The 18,816-nt window shown below is 41.6% G+C and overlaps 1 protein-coding gene across 2 annotated transcripts in view; it reads left to right on the top strand.

Annotated features, from left to right (window-relative positions):
- LOC147013666 (uncharacterized) overlaps nt 1-18,816 on the top strand; it is a 100,899-nt gene that overhangs the window by 63,476 nt on the left and 18,607 nt on the right. For both annotated transcript variants that reach the window (XM_085850779.1, XM_085850778.1), the window contains exons 3-4: nt 4,910-6,076; nt 15,708-16,070. In XM_085850779.1, coding sequence (XP_085706905.1) covers nt 4,910-6,076; nt 15,708-16,070 — 1,530 coding nt within the window. The remainder of the gene's footprint in view (nt 1-4,909; nt 6,077-15,707; nt 16,071-18,816) is intronic.

Here is an 18,816-nt window from a genome sequence, read left to right as displayed (position 1 = left end):
AACATTCGACTGCAAAGGAACAATTCTTGAACACCTAATCATCTCACTTAAGTTTATAATGATTATTTAGTTGACCTAAGTTAACAATGATTATTTAGTTGACTTAAGTTTACAATGATTATTTTGTTGACTGAAGTTAACAATGATTATTTTGTTAACTTAAGTTTATTGACGATCATTTAGTTGACTTTGTTGACATCTGTTTGCTATGGACACCAATATGGCAGAATTCTCTCTCTTGATTCATTGAACAATGACTACAAAATTAACCATGAACGATTACTGAATGGATGAGCATTAGTCAATACAGTAAACCTACAACAATATTTAATTGCTATTAGTAGAAAGCCTTGATGATAGTGTTCCCATATTTCACAAAGAATACTTTTCTCCATTAGGTATGACCAGAAAGTCTCTCTGAATCAGAATCAGATGAGACAATTGTACATCATAAATCCATCCATCCATTGAGACCATTCTCTGTGTAGAGCGTTGGTGCTGCCTAAGCAGTCTCCTTGGCCCTTGGGCACAATCCTGGACGGGTCGCCACTCCGACACAGGATACCAGCATGTTGGCACTCATTTTGCCAACCTCGGAAGGATAACAGGCAGTCAACGCCACCTCGTATTAATTCAACAACCGAGGGGGATTTGAACTCATGATCCTAGGATCCCAAGTCCACCACCCGAACCATTAAACCAACACCAGGCATACATCATAAATGTCTTATCACTGAAGTTTCATCCACCGGGACCTCCTGCTGTGACTCTGAATCTGAGAGTTCATTCTCCTGCTCCTGTAGCACTCGAGTTGGTGGCTGCTGAGCCTGCTGACCCTTGTTGGGGTTCTGTTGCCTGACTGGCGAATTGTGGTCTGGATGCCAGGTAACTTTGGCTGAGATAAACCAATATTCTACAGCCTTATCCAGTGAATATTGATTCACTTCACATCCATTTGACAAGATCTACATCAGATCATTTGAAGTATAATGCACCAGTTTGGTTCCATGGGAGGTTTTTTTTTAACCTGGTTCAATGCAAGATAACCCCCTTTTAACAGGAGGCAGTGGATGGACTGAGTCAGGAGCACCAGAACCAAAACAAGTACGTGACTCAGATGCTGTGGATTCTCTATGATCAAGTCACTGTATAGATCCAGAAGATTCACTCCTGTGTGTGCTGCCATCCAGATTTTCAGATCAGACCAGCCTCCTTTATGAAATTGTTAATGGTCTTCTCTCCAATGTCTGATTTGTGTGCCTCATCGCATAGCCTCTTCGTAACCTTGACAATCACTCGCAAAGCCTGATGATGTCACCAAGTATACCTGGCTGAGATTTTGGGCAACCACCGAGGATGTGATCTAATGCCTCTCTTCCACCATTCTGCCAATTCAGCCGATTTCCATCTTGCCAGATTCACCGCTGCTGGCATCTGGTCACACATTGATTTAAGTGCAAAGATTAGTCGCTGTGACTTCATATGCCACAGCGATGCTCAGCTAATATACCTCTGTACAGCCATCTCACGTACCGTCCATGCTCCTTGCTGAGGTCGACTTACAGCTTGAACCGTTCTTTTCTCCTCTTCCATACATTTAATCTCTTAGATAACCGTCTCTCATCTCCCAACAGCACCCTCTCTTGGAAATCATTTCTGTGTTTTTCCAACCAAATCCCTTCCTCTCTTTCTGAACTGCCTCGATGATTTCCTCAATTTGCAATTTACTCTCCGCATCTTCAACCATCCTCTGAACATCCCACTTAGTTCCCGTTCATATCTTTGGCCCCAGTTCACTGATCACTGGGTCTTTTGAATCTTGAAGCATCTTTTGGAACTGGCTTTCCCATTCTCATATTCTTCAGCTTGTGACCTAAATGGCAGCTTTATCTTTGAAACTTCTGCTGTGTAATGTGTATTTGGTCAATTAATATATATTTGGTCAATGATATCTGGTGATTATCATGTAGGCCGATGTCATTTAATGGTGTATGTGCTGCGCCGTTGGGGCTGCCTGTGAGGAGCTTTCTGGAGCAGGCCCCAAAACAGTGAGGATCCATGGGTTCCAGCTGAGGAGAGCGACATTGATCAGTGTCCTGGCACTGTATGTTCCGTGATATATCAAGAGATGTTATATATATACTGCATATCGATTCTAATAAATGTCAGTTAGTGCGTTAGTGTGTCTCCTGCATAACTCCAAAACCAGAAAATGTAGCAGCTGAAAACTTAGCATGCACACTAAGAAAACTCCAAGGAAGTGTATGACTGAAAATTGGGTGTTTGGGTTAATTAAAACACCCCTTTTGAAGGTCATTATCAGCCTTATTTAATTATATCCTTTCCCAGGCGCATCCTCGGTCACCGCTCTCTCAGGCGTATCCTAGGTAAACCTCGCTGGGGTCTGAAGCCACCATGTTTTTTGGCCTGCTCAACGATGCTTTGACTTGGGACAGGGCGCAATGATTTCTTAACGATAAAGTTTTGTTTCATCACTTTCCTCACTCAAATTATCGAATGCATGTTCATCTTAACTACAAATCGCTGGTTTCATTGCAATGCTTATAAACACCCGGAGACGTCAGCATTCCTGGCTTTATTTCATTTCCGCACATGCCATAACCTCGAGAATCTCTTAAACTAAGCAGATATACAAAATTTTAAGCTCCAGAATTAAACTTCTGTTCTATTCCAACTCCTAGAAAAGTGTTCATTTGTCCAATTTGGACATATTTGAGATTTTGAGCGTCTCCAGGAGGTGTACGTTTAATATGATGGTTCAGTGGTTGCTAATCGCATGCCATGCAAGCTGTTTCTTATTAACCATTTCGTTGGAGTGCTTGAGCCAATTGGAACGTGCTCTACAATATTTGCACTGCCACTCAATACTGTATGTCAATTGACTTGAACAAAGTTCAGGGGTCACTCGCATGCTGCATACATGCGGTACAACAGGCGGTGGCTGGCTCGTTGAAAAATGTTAAGTTTTATTTTCCATGACGTTTCCCCTTTTTGTTCTTGCATTTGTACGACCTGTCACTTCGGCTTAGATAAATACAAGTAAAAATTAAACGTTTCGCTTTTCAAGGTTTCTTCAATCGTTTTGTGGAATGCTTGGTGAATGCACTTGGCACGTGTTCTTCAAGTGTCAATGGCGATACCGTGGTTCTGTCCCAGAGGTAGGAGGGCAAAATAAATTATATGATTACAATGAGAAAAAAATCTTTTCAATTATGAAATAATGAATCGCCACACCACGGTGGGAAATCTGAGAGGTATGCATGCTCATTCTGTGTAGCCTGGATTTGCATCCCGACCAAGCTTGAAACTGTCATCCCCGTGTTTCACTGGCAGGGTGATTCATCAATGTGTGTGCCGTCTCTCGGATGGATGATAAACTGGGCGTCACGTCTGCCGGAATCCCTCTCCCTTCTCCCTCTCAACCATCCTCCTCTCTCCCACCCCTCTCCCTCTCTCTGACCCTTCCCCCCCCTTTTCCTCTTCCCTCCCCCTCTTCCTCTTCCCTCCCCCTCTTCCTCTTCCCTCCCCCTCTCTTCCAACCCTATCCCCGGTCTCCCACTCGTCCCCCTCTATTGAGGGGACTCGCATGTACGAATCAGATTCAGAGTGAGCTGACAGGTGGGGTGCAAAGGTCGTTGCATGTATGAGCATGCGTGTATACAGGCAGAACTTTGCCAGGTAGATAGCATGGGTTTTAAATGCTTCTGCTACAGCTCTCAAAGTGTGTGTGTGTGTGTGTGTGTGTGTGTGTGTGTGTGTGTGTGTGTGTGTGTGTGTGTGTGTGTGTGTGTGTGTGTGTGTGTGTGTGTGTGTGTGTGTGTGTGTGTGTGTGTGTGTGTGTGTGTGTTCGGTCTTTAAGTATAACATATTTTGATATATATTAACACTTCACAGATGTCTGATTTGCTCAAAGGCGATGACGCCACCTCCACCCCTCACCTTTCTCTCTTTTTTTCCCCACCCCTCTCCTTCTCCCCCCCTCCCCCACCCTATTATTATTATCGATAGTAAAATCTTAATCAGAGATTGTCTTGAAATTGTGTGATTAAAAGTTAAGACCGATAGGACAGCTCAGAGTTTACATACTCTCTTTTGAACTACTGAATATAGTCTCAGTTGGATTCTGGTCGATGGAAGAAGATATGACAATAAGCTGTCGCCATAATGCTCATTGGGCAGGACTCAGGTGGGACTTCAAACTTGCTTAGCCACCTGCGAACACTTTATGGTGGACACGGTTGATCCCATCGTGTCTTTCAAATCGAGTCAATCTCGGAGGGTCTATCTTCAGCCGGTCGTTGTGTGTCAGAATACTGGAGAACTTTCAAATATCTTTCCTGTACTTTCCACTGGGAAGGAAATGGGAAAACTACCCAGTATGTACCTTGCCCAGGGAACACCTTGGACAGCACGTAACAGCTTTAGAGCTCGTTTGTAAGGATGCATTGAGATTATATTTAAGATAGCTATCATGTGAAGCTTGTGGCTGCTGGTGGCATCATTTCCTGGTGGTGCGATTGTGCCGCTGATGCAGTGTGCCTCTATAACCGGTACACTGGTACTAATTTTGCCAACCTTGGAAGGATGACAGGCTGAGTCAACCCCACCTGGTGTTAATTCAACAACTGACAGAGGCTTGAACTCAAAATCCTAAGATCATAAGCCAGCCACCTTAATTGTAAAGCCAAAACCAGGCTTAAGCAGTTGAGATTCAAGTGGACTCTTTGCTTATTGAAAGATTTACATTTGTGCATCATCAAAGTCCTGTGTGTGTTTCTGCATTTTAAGATGTTGTTTAATGAACATGACTGTAATGGTGATGCATGTATTTGAAGTGACAAAGTAATCTTTTTTTTTTTTCTTACAATGTTGTCATTTCATCCTGCAGGTAAAGGATTGGCTGTGTTTGAATTGTCAGATTCAGCATACTCCCATTCCTTCAAAGGTTCCTACAGATACACCACAGACTAAGATCACCCCCAAAGAGAATGAGCACCCAACCGAAATGGCGCACTCGGTGCAAGCAGCTGCAGTTGCTCAGAAGAGTTCCCCTCAAGCACCGACCTCAGTACCCCAGTCCACAATGCCCTCGTCATTAAAACGAACACCTCTCAAAAAGCCCCCAGCTGTTGAAGCACAAAGTACTTCGCAAGGAGTGCGAAGGGAAGATGTGAAGGAACCTAAAAGGGAAAATAACATGATGTTGGAAGGAAAGCCACAGAACCTCCAAAATGGCCCTCGTGTGGTAGTTAAAGACGTCGAATCAGGCAGCAGACAACCGGCAAAATTGCAAATAGGTACGTCGCCAACAAACTCAGGTCAAGCTAATGTTATTAAAGTGACGGATCACAAAATGAATCATGTTGGTAAAAGAACAGATGACATGCAGCAACACGGCGTAAGGTCAACCGAAGTGCATGAAATGAAGCCACGGGTGAAAGTATCAGAGAGCAAGATAGCAAGGCTACCAGTGGAGGGGAAATGTCAAGCCATTCCATGTGCAAAAGATACAAGACCAACCCAGCCTGGATCACTAACAAAAGGCTCAGAAGAGAGTGTGGCAGGAAAGCTCTTTGGTTTTGGTGCGTCACTGTTCAACCAAGCCACGAACATCATTTCGGTTGCAAGCCAGCCAAATTCTCAACCATCCAGTCAAAACAGTTCACCAAGGAAACAACCAGGAACCTCTGCCAGTGCTGAGATTCCAAAAGTCTCTTTCGATAAATCTTCACCCAAAAAGCAAAACTTTCAGCAAGAAGACAAGAAGAAAATGCAAGAAGAATGGCACAAAGGCAGAGATTTGCCTTCATCCCAAACTGGCACAGATGACAAAACACTTGCAAGAAGAACGAGTAAACCCCGAGAAACAGGTTCTCATCAAGGTGGAACAGAGCATGTTAAGGGGAATGGTACAGCAGTACAACCGATGGCTTGTGCCTTGTGCAATTGCAAGTTGAATGTCAATGTGAGCAAACCGAACAACAACACGTGTACATACTGCCATGTGGTTGTGTGCAACCAGTGTGGCTTCAACCCCTTACCGCAAATTCCAGAGGTATGCACATATCAAGGACTGCTTTCTGTTTATTTCGATATAATGGAGACATTACTTTTGAATGAAAACATTAATCTTCCACTTTATTAAATGGATTGTTTGACCTTGATGATTGCTCAGTAGTTACGTCATTACCCTCACCGAAGGAGAGGGTATTGCATTTGGGTCCGTTTGTTTGTTTGTCCGCACAGAACTTTAGTGTTTTTCTCCGCAACCACTTGTCGGATCGAGACGAAATTTTCACCATTGGAGCGACTACTTAAGTAGAATGCTTTATTGATAACTATGACATCATAGGCCATGTGGTGTGGCAACCATGTTGGAAAAACATAAAAACTTTGGATCTCTGTATCTCTGAAACCGCACCAAGGAAAAAAATTGAAACTTGGCACATGGAAAGTACTCCTCATGGGGAATGAATGTGATTTCTATTTGTTAAGGAAAAATTGATAAGTCACAGGGTTTGGCAGCCATATTGGATTGAAGAAAAATATTAAATGTTTTCTCTGGAACCGCTAATCAATCGACAGGAAACTTGCACAATTATGATCTATTAGTGATGGGGACTACATGTTTGAAATTTCAACTTGATCGCACGCATGCTCTGGCAGCCAGAATTATTTAAATATTTTGATCTTGGTTCTTTATGATTTTCTTTTTTATTATTATTTATTTATTTCTTTATTGAATAAGGCTCACTTGGCTGTGTCTGGATGGGTTTGAGGGGAGAGAAGTAGCAGCTGAAATGTGAATTATATTCAGGTTCCTCCTGATGACTTCATCTTTGGTTTTTGCTTGTTTGGATTCCTTCTGATGACCCCCCAATGCAGGACTGTACTTATTTGATGTTTCATTTGATATGAATTGAAATTATTTTCATCCCATTCTAAATTCAGTTGAATAATAATTTTAAAACGTCATGGTTTTGGGTCAGGTTTCCAATCAAACCGGGACGTCTTGGTACCCGATCATCACTGCCAGAAGTTATAAAGTGGCAGTTCTAGTTATATGTCTTATTAATTACATAACACACCAGCACACAAACACCACACAAAAGAAGTCCTGGCGAGGGTCTGCAATCTCTGATTGCTCTTTTTCTTGTTCACTTTTGCATTAGACATTAGGGATCCTACAATGTTTTCACAACAATAGGCCATTGAGTGGTTCTTCATTGGATGGATGGAATCGACAGGATGTTGACGAAGGAATGCTCATTGCCATGGAAAGCAAGGAGAAACTAATGTTTTGGGTATTAACCCTTCGTCTGAGTAAAATAGATAGACAGGATAGGGTCGAAAGTTCATGTAATGTGGAAGTGAGTCAGAGCGGGATCAGGGAGCATGGGGTGAGAATGACTAATTTTAATCGGGAGGGTTAGGGTTCAGTGATTAAATGTGAAAATAATAGGGGGGGAAGGACAATAAGCAACAGCAGAAATACATTACATCAATAAACTAAAGCAATTTTTAAAAGTGATACAAGTAAAAATAGTTGTAAAAAAAAAATAATAATAATAATAAAATAATATATATTTAAAATAAATAATAACAGTTGAATTATAAAGATCGTATAACTAAGAGAGAAAAGGGGGATAAAATGGGAAGAGATCACAGGTGACAGAAGGAAAGGGTTAAAGAAGGAATGGAAGAATCCACTTAATTTTATTCTTCCTCGTCACTCCGACATGCTTATAAAAAGTGAAATGTTTGTGTTCAGTTCCTATGTTCTTTATTCTGTGTTGTTTTTGTGTACATAATTATATACATGTGTAAGGATTTGTATGGAAACCTGGGCGTCAAAACTGTCCGGGCCTGTGGTAGAATCGGAGTCGAGGGTTGCCAGAAACCTCTCCACCTAGTCAAGTGAGAAAGACAGTGGTCATGAACAGTTGGTTGTGAGTGATTGGGTAGCGCCAGGGGTTAACGAGTTGGGATGAGTAGTTAAATGTTGGAAGCAAACACTGAACTGAGGTGAAAGGGGTGGCAGGAGAGGAGGTGGTGACAGAAGACCAGTTCTGAAGTGAGGGGGAATCTTGCAATCTCTGCCAGTTGACCTGAGTGAACCACCAGATTTTACGGAGCTGAGGCAGCTTTCTGAAAATAGCTAGAGAGGTGTGGACTCTCACGAGAATATTATCAGAAAAATCAATCAATTGGAGCAAAGGAGGAACAGAAGACATTTGTGAGAATGTTTGTCATCACCAAGTACAGAAGGGAGCATTTCCTTTTGAGAGAAATCCAGGTTGGAACATTCACAAATTGAGTCAGTGCCATGGAGTCACAGAAGTCCTTTGCTGAAGTGCCATGACTGGTGAGAGAGGTACCAACACCCATCCAAGTTGCATGGTAACAATTGAAATTGCCACATATAAAGAAGAGAGAGTTGGGACAAGTGGTTTAAGGTTGCCCATGATGTCTTTGTAAAAACATGAAATTCAATCCTCCCAGTCATTTTATACAATAAGTGTGAAATAAACAACTAGAAGGCACTCGGTAGAGTGCATACCTCCGCAACGTAATGCCTGATGCAATAGAACATATCAGGCCCAATGCATTTTTGAGTTATCATGCTATACTAGCGATACCCGTGCATATGCACGGGATAGCAGTACAACATAGCTGGTAGCAGACGACAGACCGTACACGGGGAATGACAAAAATACGCATTGTGCAAAATGCAAGTGGTACTATGGAACGCCAAGACTTCCCAAACATTGTCGGCATGTCCGCTAAGTGCCGCAGCAATTTCATAGGGATGGTGTGACGGCGAGCCGAGTTTTTAGTGTGCAAGCTTGGTATTATAATAGAGATATCATTTTTAGCCCCATCTCTCAATGATGAAGAATCGATTTTCCAACGAAAAGTGAAAACTCTTTATAATTTAACAGATCATTTATTATACAAAAACACATATATGTGGAAAGAAGAGTTTGTCTCAAGAGTCCAAGCACATCTCTGCCTCTGAGCCAGAATACATGGTCTTTTACACAATTGGAAAATCGTGAGGTGTCAGAACATCACAGGGTACTTGGTAAAACGATCCCTCCATCCATCCATTGGGACCATATTCTGTGCAAAGCGTTGGTGCTGCCTAAGCAGTCTCCTTGGCTATTGGGCACAATCCTGGACAAGTGACCACTCCGACACAGGATACTAGCAAGCTGGCACTCATTTTGACAACCTCGGAAGGATGACGGGCAGAGTCAAACCCACCTGGTATTCATTCAACAGGGGAGTGGGATTTGAACTCAGGATCCAAGGATCTCAAGCCCACTACCCTAACCATTAAGCCAACACCAGGTTAATCGATACAAGACTACAAGAAAGCTTTGTTTGCACACGAGGTCCTCTAAGCAAAGAGAGAAACAATCATGTGCATCATTAAAGCAGATAGTTCTGTGAAAGAATGCGTGTCTTTCTTTAGGGGCATTTATGCACAGAAAGCATTCATTTACTTTAAGCAATGATAAGCATTTATCTCAGCATACAGATGGAGCATCTGGTTTGCTCAGCTTTGCAGAATAATGAGAGGTCCATGACCTCAGTAGTTCGATGAGACTCCTGTTTGATCAGAGGACAATGGGAAGGCAGAGTTCGTGTTTGTACAACTTTACAATTGAATGGGAAACCAGAGTTCATGAGATTGCAATGCCTTCAGGGGCTATACTTTCCAGCGCCATACAAAGTAGTTCTCCCAAATTTGCCAACCAAGTGAAAGATAGAAGATTATATTGTTACATAGTTCCCATCGTGTGCTGCCTTTTTTGGCTGCAGGTTGCATTATTGTTTTGGGACGCAGCTATACCGCTGATGCAGTGCCCCTATTACCAGCATACTGGTGCTCATTTCGCTGACCTCAGAAGGATGACAGGCTGAGTCAACCCCCTGTTGTCAATTCAGTGGAAACAGGGCTCGAACTCAGGACCCAAGGATCCCAAGCCACCACCCTAACCGCCAAACCAACACCAGGCTACGTTACATAGTTAACTAACATAATATATCTATTCATTTATAAAAACAATCTTCAGTATGCAATGATACATGATCAAGTGTATTTTTGGAGTCGGAAACAAAACAGATGGGTACATATTTCCTTTAACTAAGCATGGACTAACAACAAGATCCCTTACCCGGCCTAAATGGACTTGGGCCAATATGGGGATTATATATTGGTTATTATTATATTGGTTATTATTATAATCATATGGTTTGAAAGTCATCTGGTTTGAAATATTCATTTTGAATGTACAGTGATAGTATTGAGCATTTCACAGGTGGACTCAGGAGAGTGCGTTTCTCAACAATGAGAAATGCAATTAATCAAGGATCCCAAGATTTTAAAAGATATATCACAGTTAATAGGGGATTAACAAGACCACAGTGTAGTGAACTGAGATTCTATTCCGTTTACTCATGGCCTGTCAGTATTGACTCTGCAAACTTAATGAGCCCTGACCTTGTCATTGTGAGAAACCTGATGAGCATTATTATCCTGCAGACAATTGGTCTATCGCAGTGTCTTTACAGATGATGTTTCCTGGCGAACCATTCCTTATATGGTGATTAAGTGACCTGAGCCAATGCTTTACAACAGACTTCATACTTCCATATTGTTTAAAGGCATCAAGAGAAATGAGTACATAATTTGTGGACAAAAGACACTTATCTCAATATGAAAAGTATTTGTTTGAGTGTGATTAATACAGAAACACCAGTGTTTCGCAATCGTCATGTGATCCATAGAGCTTTTTATTACCAAAATGTCCATGCTCATATTTCACAAGATGGAATTAATTATTTTACTTCCACACCAACCTGTCCACCAAGTTTCATCTGAATCCGTCCAAAACTTTTTTCGCTATCGTGATGTACAGTGCCTATAGAAAAGTCCACACCTCTTTTCAGAATTTTTACCTTTTGTTGCTTTATAGCCTGGAATTAAATTGTATTAAATCAGACTTCTTCCACCTTTATTTACACATTGTAACCCACAACTTCCAAGTGGAAAACAAATTTTACAAATTTCAGATTTTTTTTTTTTTTAAATACAAAACTAGAATATCTTGGTTGGCGGTGTCCACCCCCGAGTTAATACTAGGAGGACAGCAATTACGGCTGTGAGTCTATTGGGATAGGTCTCTAGCAACTTTGCACACCTTGATTGGGCAATATTTGCCCATTCTCTGCATAAAACTGTTCAAACTGAGTCGAGTTGTGTGGGTAGCGTTGATGGACAGCAATCTTCAAGTCATGCTGCAGATTTTCAATTGGCTTTAGATCAGGACTCTGACTGGGCCACTCAAGGACATTTATCTTTTGTTCCTTAGCCACTCCTGTGTAGCTTTGGCTTTGTGCTTCAGGTTATTATCGTGCTAAAAAGTGAACTTCCATCCCAATTTCAACTCTCTTGCAGAGGGCAGCAGGTTTTCCTCTACGATGTTTCTGTATTTTTCTCCATCCATTTTCCCTTTTATCCTGACAAGTGCCCCAGGCCCTGCTGATGAGAAGCATCCCCACAACATGATGCTGCCACCACCATGCTTCACAGTAGGGATGGTGTTCTTTGGGTGATGTGCTGTGTTGAGTTTGCGCCAAATGTTGCATTTTGCATTTCGGACAAAAAGTTCCATCTTGGGTTCATCTGACCACAAATCGTTTTGCCACATGGCTTCAGAATCTCCAGAGTGTTTTTTTTTGCCTACCTAAAACGGGGCTCAAGGTGGGATTTTTTGAGTAATGGCTTCCTTATTGCCACCCTACCGTGCAAGCCCAAGCACTCCATACTTGTGCAGTGCTTGGGATATTCTTGTCACATGCACAGAGTGACCATTCTTTACCATAAAGGCACGTCGCTCTTTCAAAGTTGTCATTGGCCTCTTGGTTGCCTCTCTGATCAGTCTCCTTGCTTGGTCATCCAGTTTGGAGGGACGGACTGATCTAGGCAGGGTCTTGGTGGAACCATACACTTTCCACTTCTTAATGATTGTCTTGACTGTGTTCCATGGGATATTCAAGGCCTTTGAAATATTTTTATACCCATCTTCTGATCTGTGCCTTTCCACAACTTTATCCCAGAGGTCTTTTGAAAGCTCCTTGGTGCTCATGGTTGAGTCGTTGCTGTAAAATGCACTACCCAGCAGAGGAAACCTACAGGAACAGCTGATTTTATTCTGAAACTAGAAGGGCACTTGGTGGAGTGAATATCTCTGCCCCGCAATACCTGATCCATGAGAACATATCGGGCCCAATATATTTTTGAAATGTCATGCCATATATCATTTTTGGCCTTCTCTCAATGGTGAAGAATCACTTTAAGAATTGAAAATCTTGTATCCAGATCTGGATTCAGATCTTCACCAAAATCAAATTAATTTGTCCTGGTTACACACCCAACCTGCCTACCAAATTTCATCTTGATCCGTCTGCAACTTTTTGAGATATCGTGATGTAAATCAGTTCACCCCCATCTCTCATTGGTGAAGAATCACTGAAAAAAAACATATTGTCGGATCCGGATCCGGATTCGGATCTTCACCAAAATCTAACTGGTTGGGCCTTGTCACACACCCAACCTGCCTACCAGATTTCATCTGGATCCGTCCGCAACTTTTGGAGATATCCTGCACACAAACAGATAGACGAAAAAAAAAAACAAGAAAAAGACGTCGTGCAGAGCACGATACTTGCAAAATCCACCCCCTCTCCAAACGTTGCCATGGATACATCAAATTGTCCATTTCATTATGATTAAAATTGACAATCTTAAGGCCCGGTCACACCTTGACGTTTTAGCCAACGTATGCCGATTTTTGAATTTTTTTTCTAAAACGCTGGCACACGTTGAATACGTTATGGGTAAGTTTTGATAACATTGAGATCACGCTGAAAAACACTGCCATACGTCGTTGTACGTTGGCTTTAAACGTTGTACTTTTCGGTTGTCCTCAAATTTTTTCATGCTTGAAATTTCACGACGTATGCCGGCGTATGACTCACACGTTCCGCTACGCTGGCCACAAGTTGTATGCACGGTCTGCGATCGTTGACAGACGTCAACACATGCTACTTGTAAGTTAATCATAAGTTGAGACACGCCGAGGTAATGTTTAGCGTACCCGAAACTTATTTCTAACCTATGATTAACGTGTTGTTGGCACGTTACACGATCGTTGCCACACATCGACAGACGTTACTTTTAAGTTACTCATAGGCTGAAAGACGTCGGTATAATGGATCGTCCTTGCGTCAGCGTCCACGGCCACGGCCAGGACACTTATTTGCAGCATTCTTCAAACTTTTCTTCGGCATGACGAGGATGTTCACACTTCGATGTCTAGCTTGGCTATGATTCCAATTGTCCATCGGCAGCGTCTATTTAAAATCGTCGAGTTTGAGCGTTTTAACACGTTCAGAAGAAACGCTTCAAATTTCCAAACCCCAGCGTCAAAAAACAAAGGCGAGTGACAGCAATTTAAATCGTTCATTGTAAACAATGAAAATAGCTGAGTGGTACCGTTTAAAAGTCGTTGAGTGTAAAAAAAAAATCCAATTGTTGAGCGCAAGCATCTACTTTCAATCGTGGAGATGCAGCCATTTAAATCGTTGAGTGGCAGCCGATGAACCTACCCGTGGACACGCGGATGCAAGGACGATCCATCATAACCCACACCCTCCCCCTCACACTCACCTACTACTGCCAACATGAACAAACTACTACTAATACTAATGCTAATACTAATACTGATACTGATACTGATACTGCTGACATGGACATCGACTCAAAAAGGAACTCAAACACTGTTGGGTTCCCCTTTTATGAACACCATTTTTATATACCAATTCCCAAAACTGCTGGGAACACGTCTTTATATGGCAGTTGTAAGCTAGAAACACATTCATTTTTTTTTTTTGTCGACCGGAAGACGTCATTGGAATACGTCTACATACGTCGATGTGTGTTGGGACTACGTAAAGAATTGGTTCTAAGCACGTCAAACATAAGTTAGAAATAAGTTTCGCGTAAAAAAGACATTACCACGACGTGTTTCGACTTATGAGTAGCTTATGAGTAGCCTTTGTGGACGTGTGTAAGCGTCCGCATATCGTGTGTAAAACTTATCCCCATCGCATGCGGAACGTGTGTCATACGCCGAGTACGTCGTAAAATTTTGAACATGTTTAAAATTTCTTGACGTACTCTACTTACTACGACGTATGATAGCGTACTTTAGCGTTCTACTCACGTATACCAAACTTACTCATACCGTATTTGACGTGCGCCCAACGTTTTAGACACATTTTTCTTTGGTCGGCATACACTTGCAAGATCGCCAAGGTGTGACCGCGATGTTGACACTTCCATTTCTACGGCAGTTATGATTCGAATCGTTGTGCGGCAGCCTTTTAATAGGCTACGTCACGACATCGTCGGCGATGCGTGCAATGCGCTATGCCTAAGTTAGACTGTCGTTGGGCATCGATTGTGTAGGCCAACAACAGGTTCAGCATTCGTTGGTATAAGTTATCTATAACACAACGAAACGTTCTGTGTCCATTACTAATATGTTATGCATACGACCAACTCGTTATGAATACGTCCGAATCTTAAAAAAAAACATCAAAAGTTCAACGTCAGCCAGCGTTTTACATACATTTTAATACGTTGCCATCGCTGGCTAAAACGTCAAGGTGTGACCGGGCCTTCAATCAAAGCTCAGGTCAATCGGATGAAAATTGATTATTTTTTCAGATTGAAATTGATTTTAGAAGTTTGACCTTGAGTTGACCTTTGACCTTTTGACCTCAAAAATAGATGTTTTCCCAATTCAGTGATGGACTATGCAATTGCTGTTTAATTTTCAAGTTAATAGGATGTAAATTGATGATTTTAGCAATTTGACCTCAAGATGACCTTTGACCTCAAAATCAATCGGCTTCTCATTTGAGACTTCCTCTACAACTTAGTAAAGTTTCATGACGATCAGTTTAAAATTGTGACCTGTAGGCGACAAACAGACAAACAGACAGACAGAATAACAAAATTGACTGACCAATATACTTGAAAAATCCTCGATTTTGTAAGTAACAAACAAACAGAAAGAAGGGTGAAAACAACCTCCTTCACCTTCGGTGGCGCAGTTAACAATCAAAATCACTTCAATTTAACACAGGTGGAGACCAATTAACTTGGTGTGTGATTTTGAAGGTGATTGGTAACACGAGCTAATTTACAATTGCTATTATAAGGGGGGCAGACACTTATCTAACCAAGATATTCCAGTTTTGTATTTTTAATTAATTTTCTGAAATTTGGAGAATTTCTTTTTCACTTGTAAGTTTGGGTTGTGACGTGTAAATAAAGGTGGAAAAAGTCTGGTTTAATGAAATTTTATTCCAGGTGATATGGTGAAAAATTTGAAAGGGGTGTAGACTTTCTATAGGCACACTATATACGTTTTTTTTCGTTTTAAATGACAAATTATAGGCCTCATGGTTGGTTCATGTTGGTTAATGTGGAATTTTGGAATGAGTTGAACATGTTTGATGAATGATTTACATCAGGTAAACGTTTTGTTATAAACTGTGCCACATTGGAGTACTCTTTTGAAACATTATATTGTATAATTGCACAGAACAAGGAATGGCTGTGCCTCACTTGCCAAGCCAAGAAGGTGCAAGCACCACAAGCTGGAGACATGAAACCTCCAGTCTCACATTCCAAGTTTGCATCCTCTCAGCAGGCCCGAAGTTCACCTGTTCGACAGGCCAAGCAAGTTGCACCTGTTTCGAATGCACGATCGACATCCACTCATCCCACTAAACAGTTGCCTGAAAATCTGTCAAGGCACGAAGAGCCAAAGCAGAGCAGACTGTCACATCCAAATGTGATGATAGGCCAGCAACCTCAGACTGCCTCCGTCAGATCTTCTCCAGGGGGGTTCCTCGATGGATCTTCCCACTTACGTACATCAACTACATACATGGATTCAGAAAAGGTGATTTTTCAAATCGGTGTGTGTGCGTGTGTATGTGTATATATAAAAAAGTACGTACATATATATATATATATATATATATATATATATATATATATATATATATATATATATATATATATATATATATATATATATATATATACATATGAGCCTGGTGTTGGCGCAATGGTTAGGGTGGCTGGCTTGGGATCCAAAGGTCCTGAGTTCAAGCCCCGTTGGCTGCTGAATTAACACCGGGGGGTTGACTCAGCCTGTCATCCTTCTGAGGTCGGCAAAATGCGTACCAGTGTACTGGTCCCGGTGTATGCCCCGGTTAGAATAGGTGTACCATATCCCTGTGTGTCGTAAGAGACGACCAGGGTTGGCGTCAGGAAGGGCATCCGGCCATAAAACATTGCCTCAAGAAAAGCTAACCCCTGCACAGCAGGGAAAAATGGCTGTAAAAACGGCTGTTGTTGTGTGTATGTACATATATATATATATATATATATATATATATATATATATATATATATATATATATATATATATATATATATATATATATATATATATATATATACTTGCGTGGGTCAGCTTGCTGTGCTCGCCTCTCCAGATGTCGTTAGAGATTTACGTTCCAGATTTGCTGTGTTGTCATGATTTACACCAATCATAATATGAACATTTCTTTTGTACAAATTTATTTGTAGTATTGATGATATTATATTTATTTGTAATATGAAATGGTCCAAGTGATCTCAAGCTCGAAATGATCAAGGGTCCAATCTGTCTGAAGGATATAAGGGGTCCAAGTGGTGTTAAGATCTTAGGAGTCTCGAGGGACTTGAAGGGTATAAAATGTTTAAACGCTGATGGGATCTAAAGGTGTTTAAAGTGTCAAAAGTGTCTTATATGTATTGAAGGGTCTTTGGGTCTTTTGGGTCCTCTGGGTTATCTGATTCCTTTGGGTACTTGGGGTCTTTTGGGTTCTCTGGGTCTTTTGTATTTTTGGGGTCCTCTGGATCTTTTGAGTCCTCTGGGTCTTTTGGGTCCTCGGGGTATTTTGAGTCTTTGGCATCTTCAGGTCTTTTGGATCTTTGAGGTCATTTGGGGTCTTTTGGATTCTCTGGGTATTTGGGGTCTTCTGGGTCTTTTGGGTCACAAAGAAACACAAGGCAATCAGACACAGGTGGACGCCATTCAGGCATCATGCCTGCGCCACATCAGCACCACATAAATTTATCAACACAAGATCAAACAAGATAATGCAAAATGTTTTTTTTTAAGCGTTTTTTTTGTGTTAAAAAAAAAAAAAAAGAATCTGGTAGTTTTTGTGTTTTTTCATTTTTAATTTTCATAATGATTTTTGTTATTTTTGGCCAGGGGAGAGGGCATGGGCTTGGTTAAAAAAACACCCAGCATCAACCACACAACACCCCTTGACGAGACCCCCACCAACAGCACTCCGTACACATGTACACAATCACCCATCAATGCTCAAGCTACTTAAAGCTCTTGCCAACATCCCCATACCCATGCATCTCCAAAACTTCCAGGTACCTATTTAATTCCAATTTAAACTTATCTACTGTTTCTGCTGCCTCTAACTTTCCAGGGAGAGACTTCCATGCATTAACTACTCTCTGATTAAAAGACCCCTGCCTCACTACCAGATTTACTCTCAGGCTATGGCCCCTGGTCCCATCACTGTCTCCTCTGTTGAATAATTCACCTTCACTTATTTTATCAATACCTTTCATTATCTTAAACATCTCTATCATACCTCCTCGGAATCACCTCCTTTCTGGTGTATAAAGCCCTGTCTCCTTCAACAGCTCCTCATAGCCGAGTCTAGCTAAGCCCAGAGTCGATCTCGTAGTCCTGCATTGAACCCTCTCTATGACCTCTAAGTAAAGTCCTTCCTGAGTTGTAGTGACCAAAACTGTATGCAATATTCTAGATGTGGCCCTCATGAAATTCCTGTACAATGTTAACACCCCCTCTTTTGATTTATAATTGATCCCCCTCCGAATACAACCTAAAACCCTATTAGCTTTACCTATAGCTACCTGGCACTGTGCTGCCTCCTTACCTCCCGTATCTATTACCACCCCCAGATCCTTCTCCTGTGTGACACGCTCCAAAATTACCCCTTACATCCTGTAATCTCTATTTTCATTGTAATCTCTACGAGACATTCTTGTCAAAAAGCATTTTTAGCTCTCTGGAAAATCCTCTTTGTCCATTTGCTGATGATTCCACCCTTTGCCATGACATCCCTCATCCTTTAGACAGGCAGGTTGCATTCTCTTCCCTCTCTTCAGACCTTGAAAATAAATCACAAGATTGTCAAACACTTGGAACATGTCTTTCAATGCTGACAAATCTCACACTCTCACTATGTCTCTCCAAAAGGACCATCTAAGGCAAACACTCTCATTCAGTTCATTAACAAACCTCTTGAAGAAATTCCAGTCACTCAAACGTTTCGGCCTCTCAAATCTTTCTTGGGGAAAACCACTTCTCTAAATTGGCCTCCAAAGCTAGCCACTCACTGGGCATCCTCTGTCGTGCAAAGTACTTCCTTGGCAAACCTGAACTCAAGGCCTTCATCTGCATCTTGATGGAGTATTGCTCTCCCCTCTGTGCTGGCACCCCTGCCTCATACCTTGCTCAGCTTGACGCCATGGAAAACTGCTCACTTCCGTGATTTCTTTCCTTGTTTTCGTGCCTGTGGAACCAACTTCCTCAGTCGATTCAA

The sequence above is a fragment of the Eptatretus burgeri genome, chromosome 13, assembly GCF_056783735.1.
Source record: "Eptatretus burgeri isolate ZD-2024b chromosome 13, Ebu_testis_v1, whole genome shotgun sequence".
Taxonomy (NCBI): domain Eukaryota; kingdom Metazoa; phylum Chordata; class Myxini; order Myxiniformes; family Myxinidae; genus Eptatretus; species Eptatretus burgeri.
Note: the sequence above shows the minus strand (reverse complement) of the source record. Positions and strands in the feature narration are given on the sequence as shown.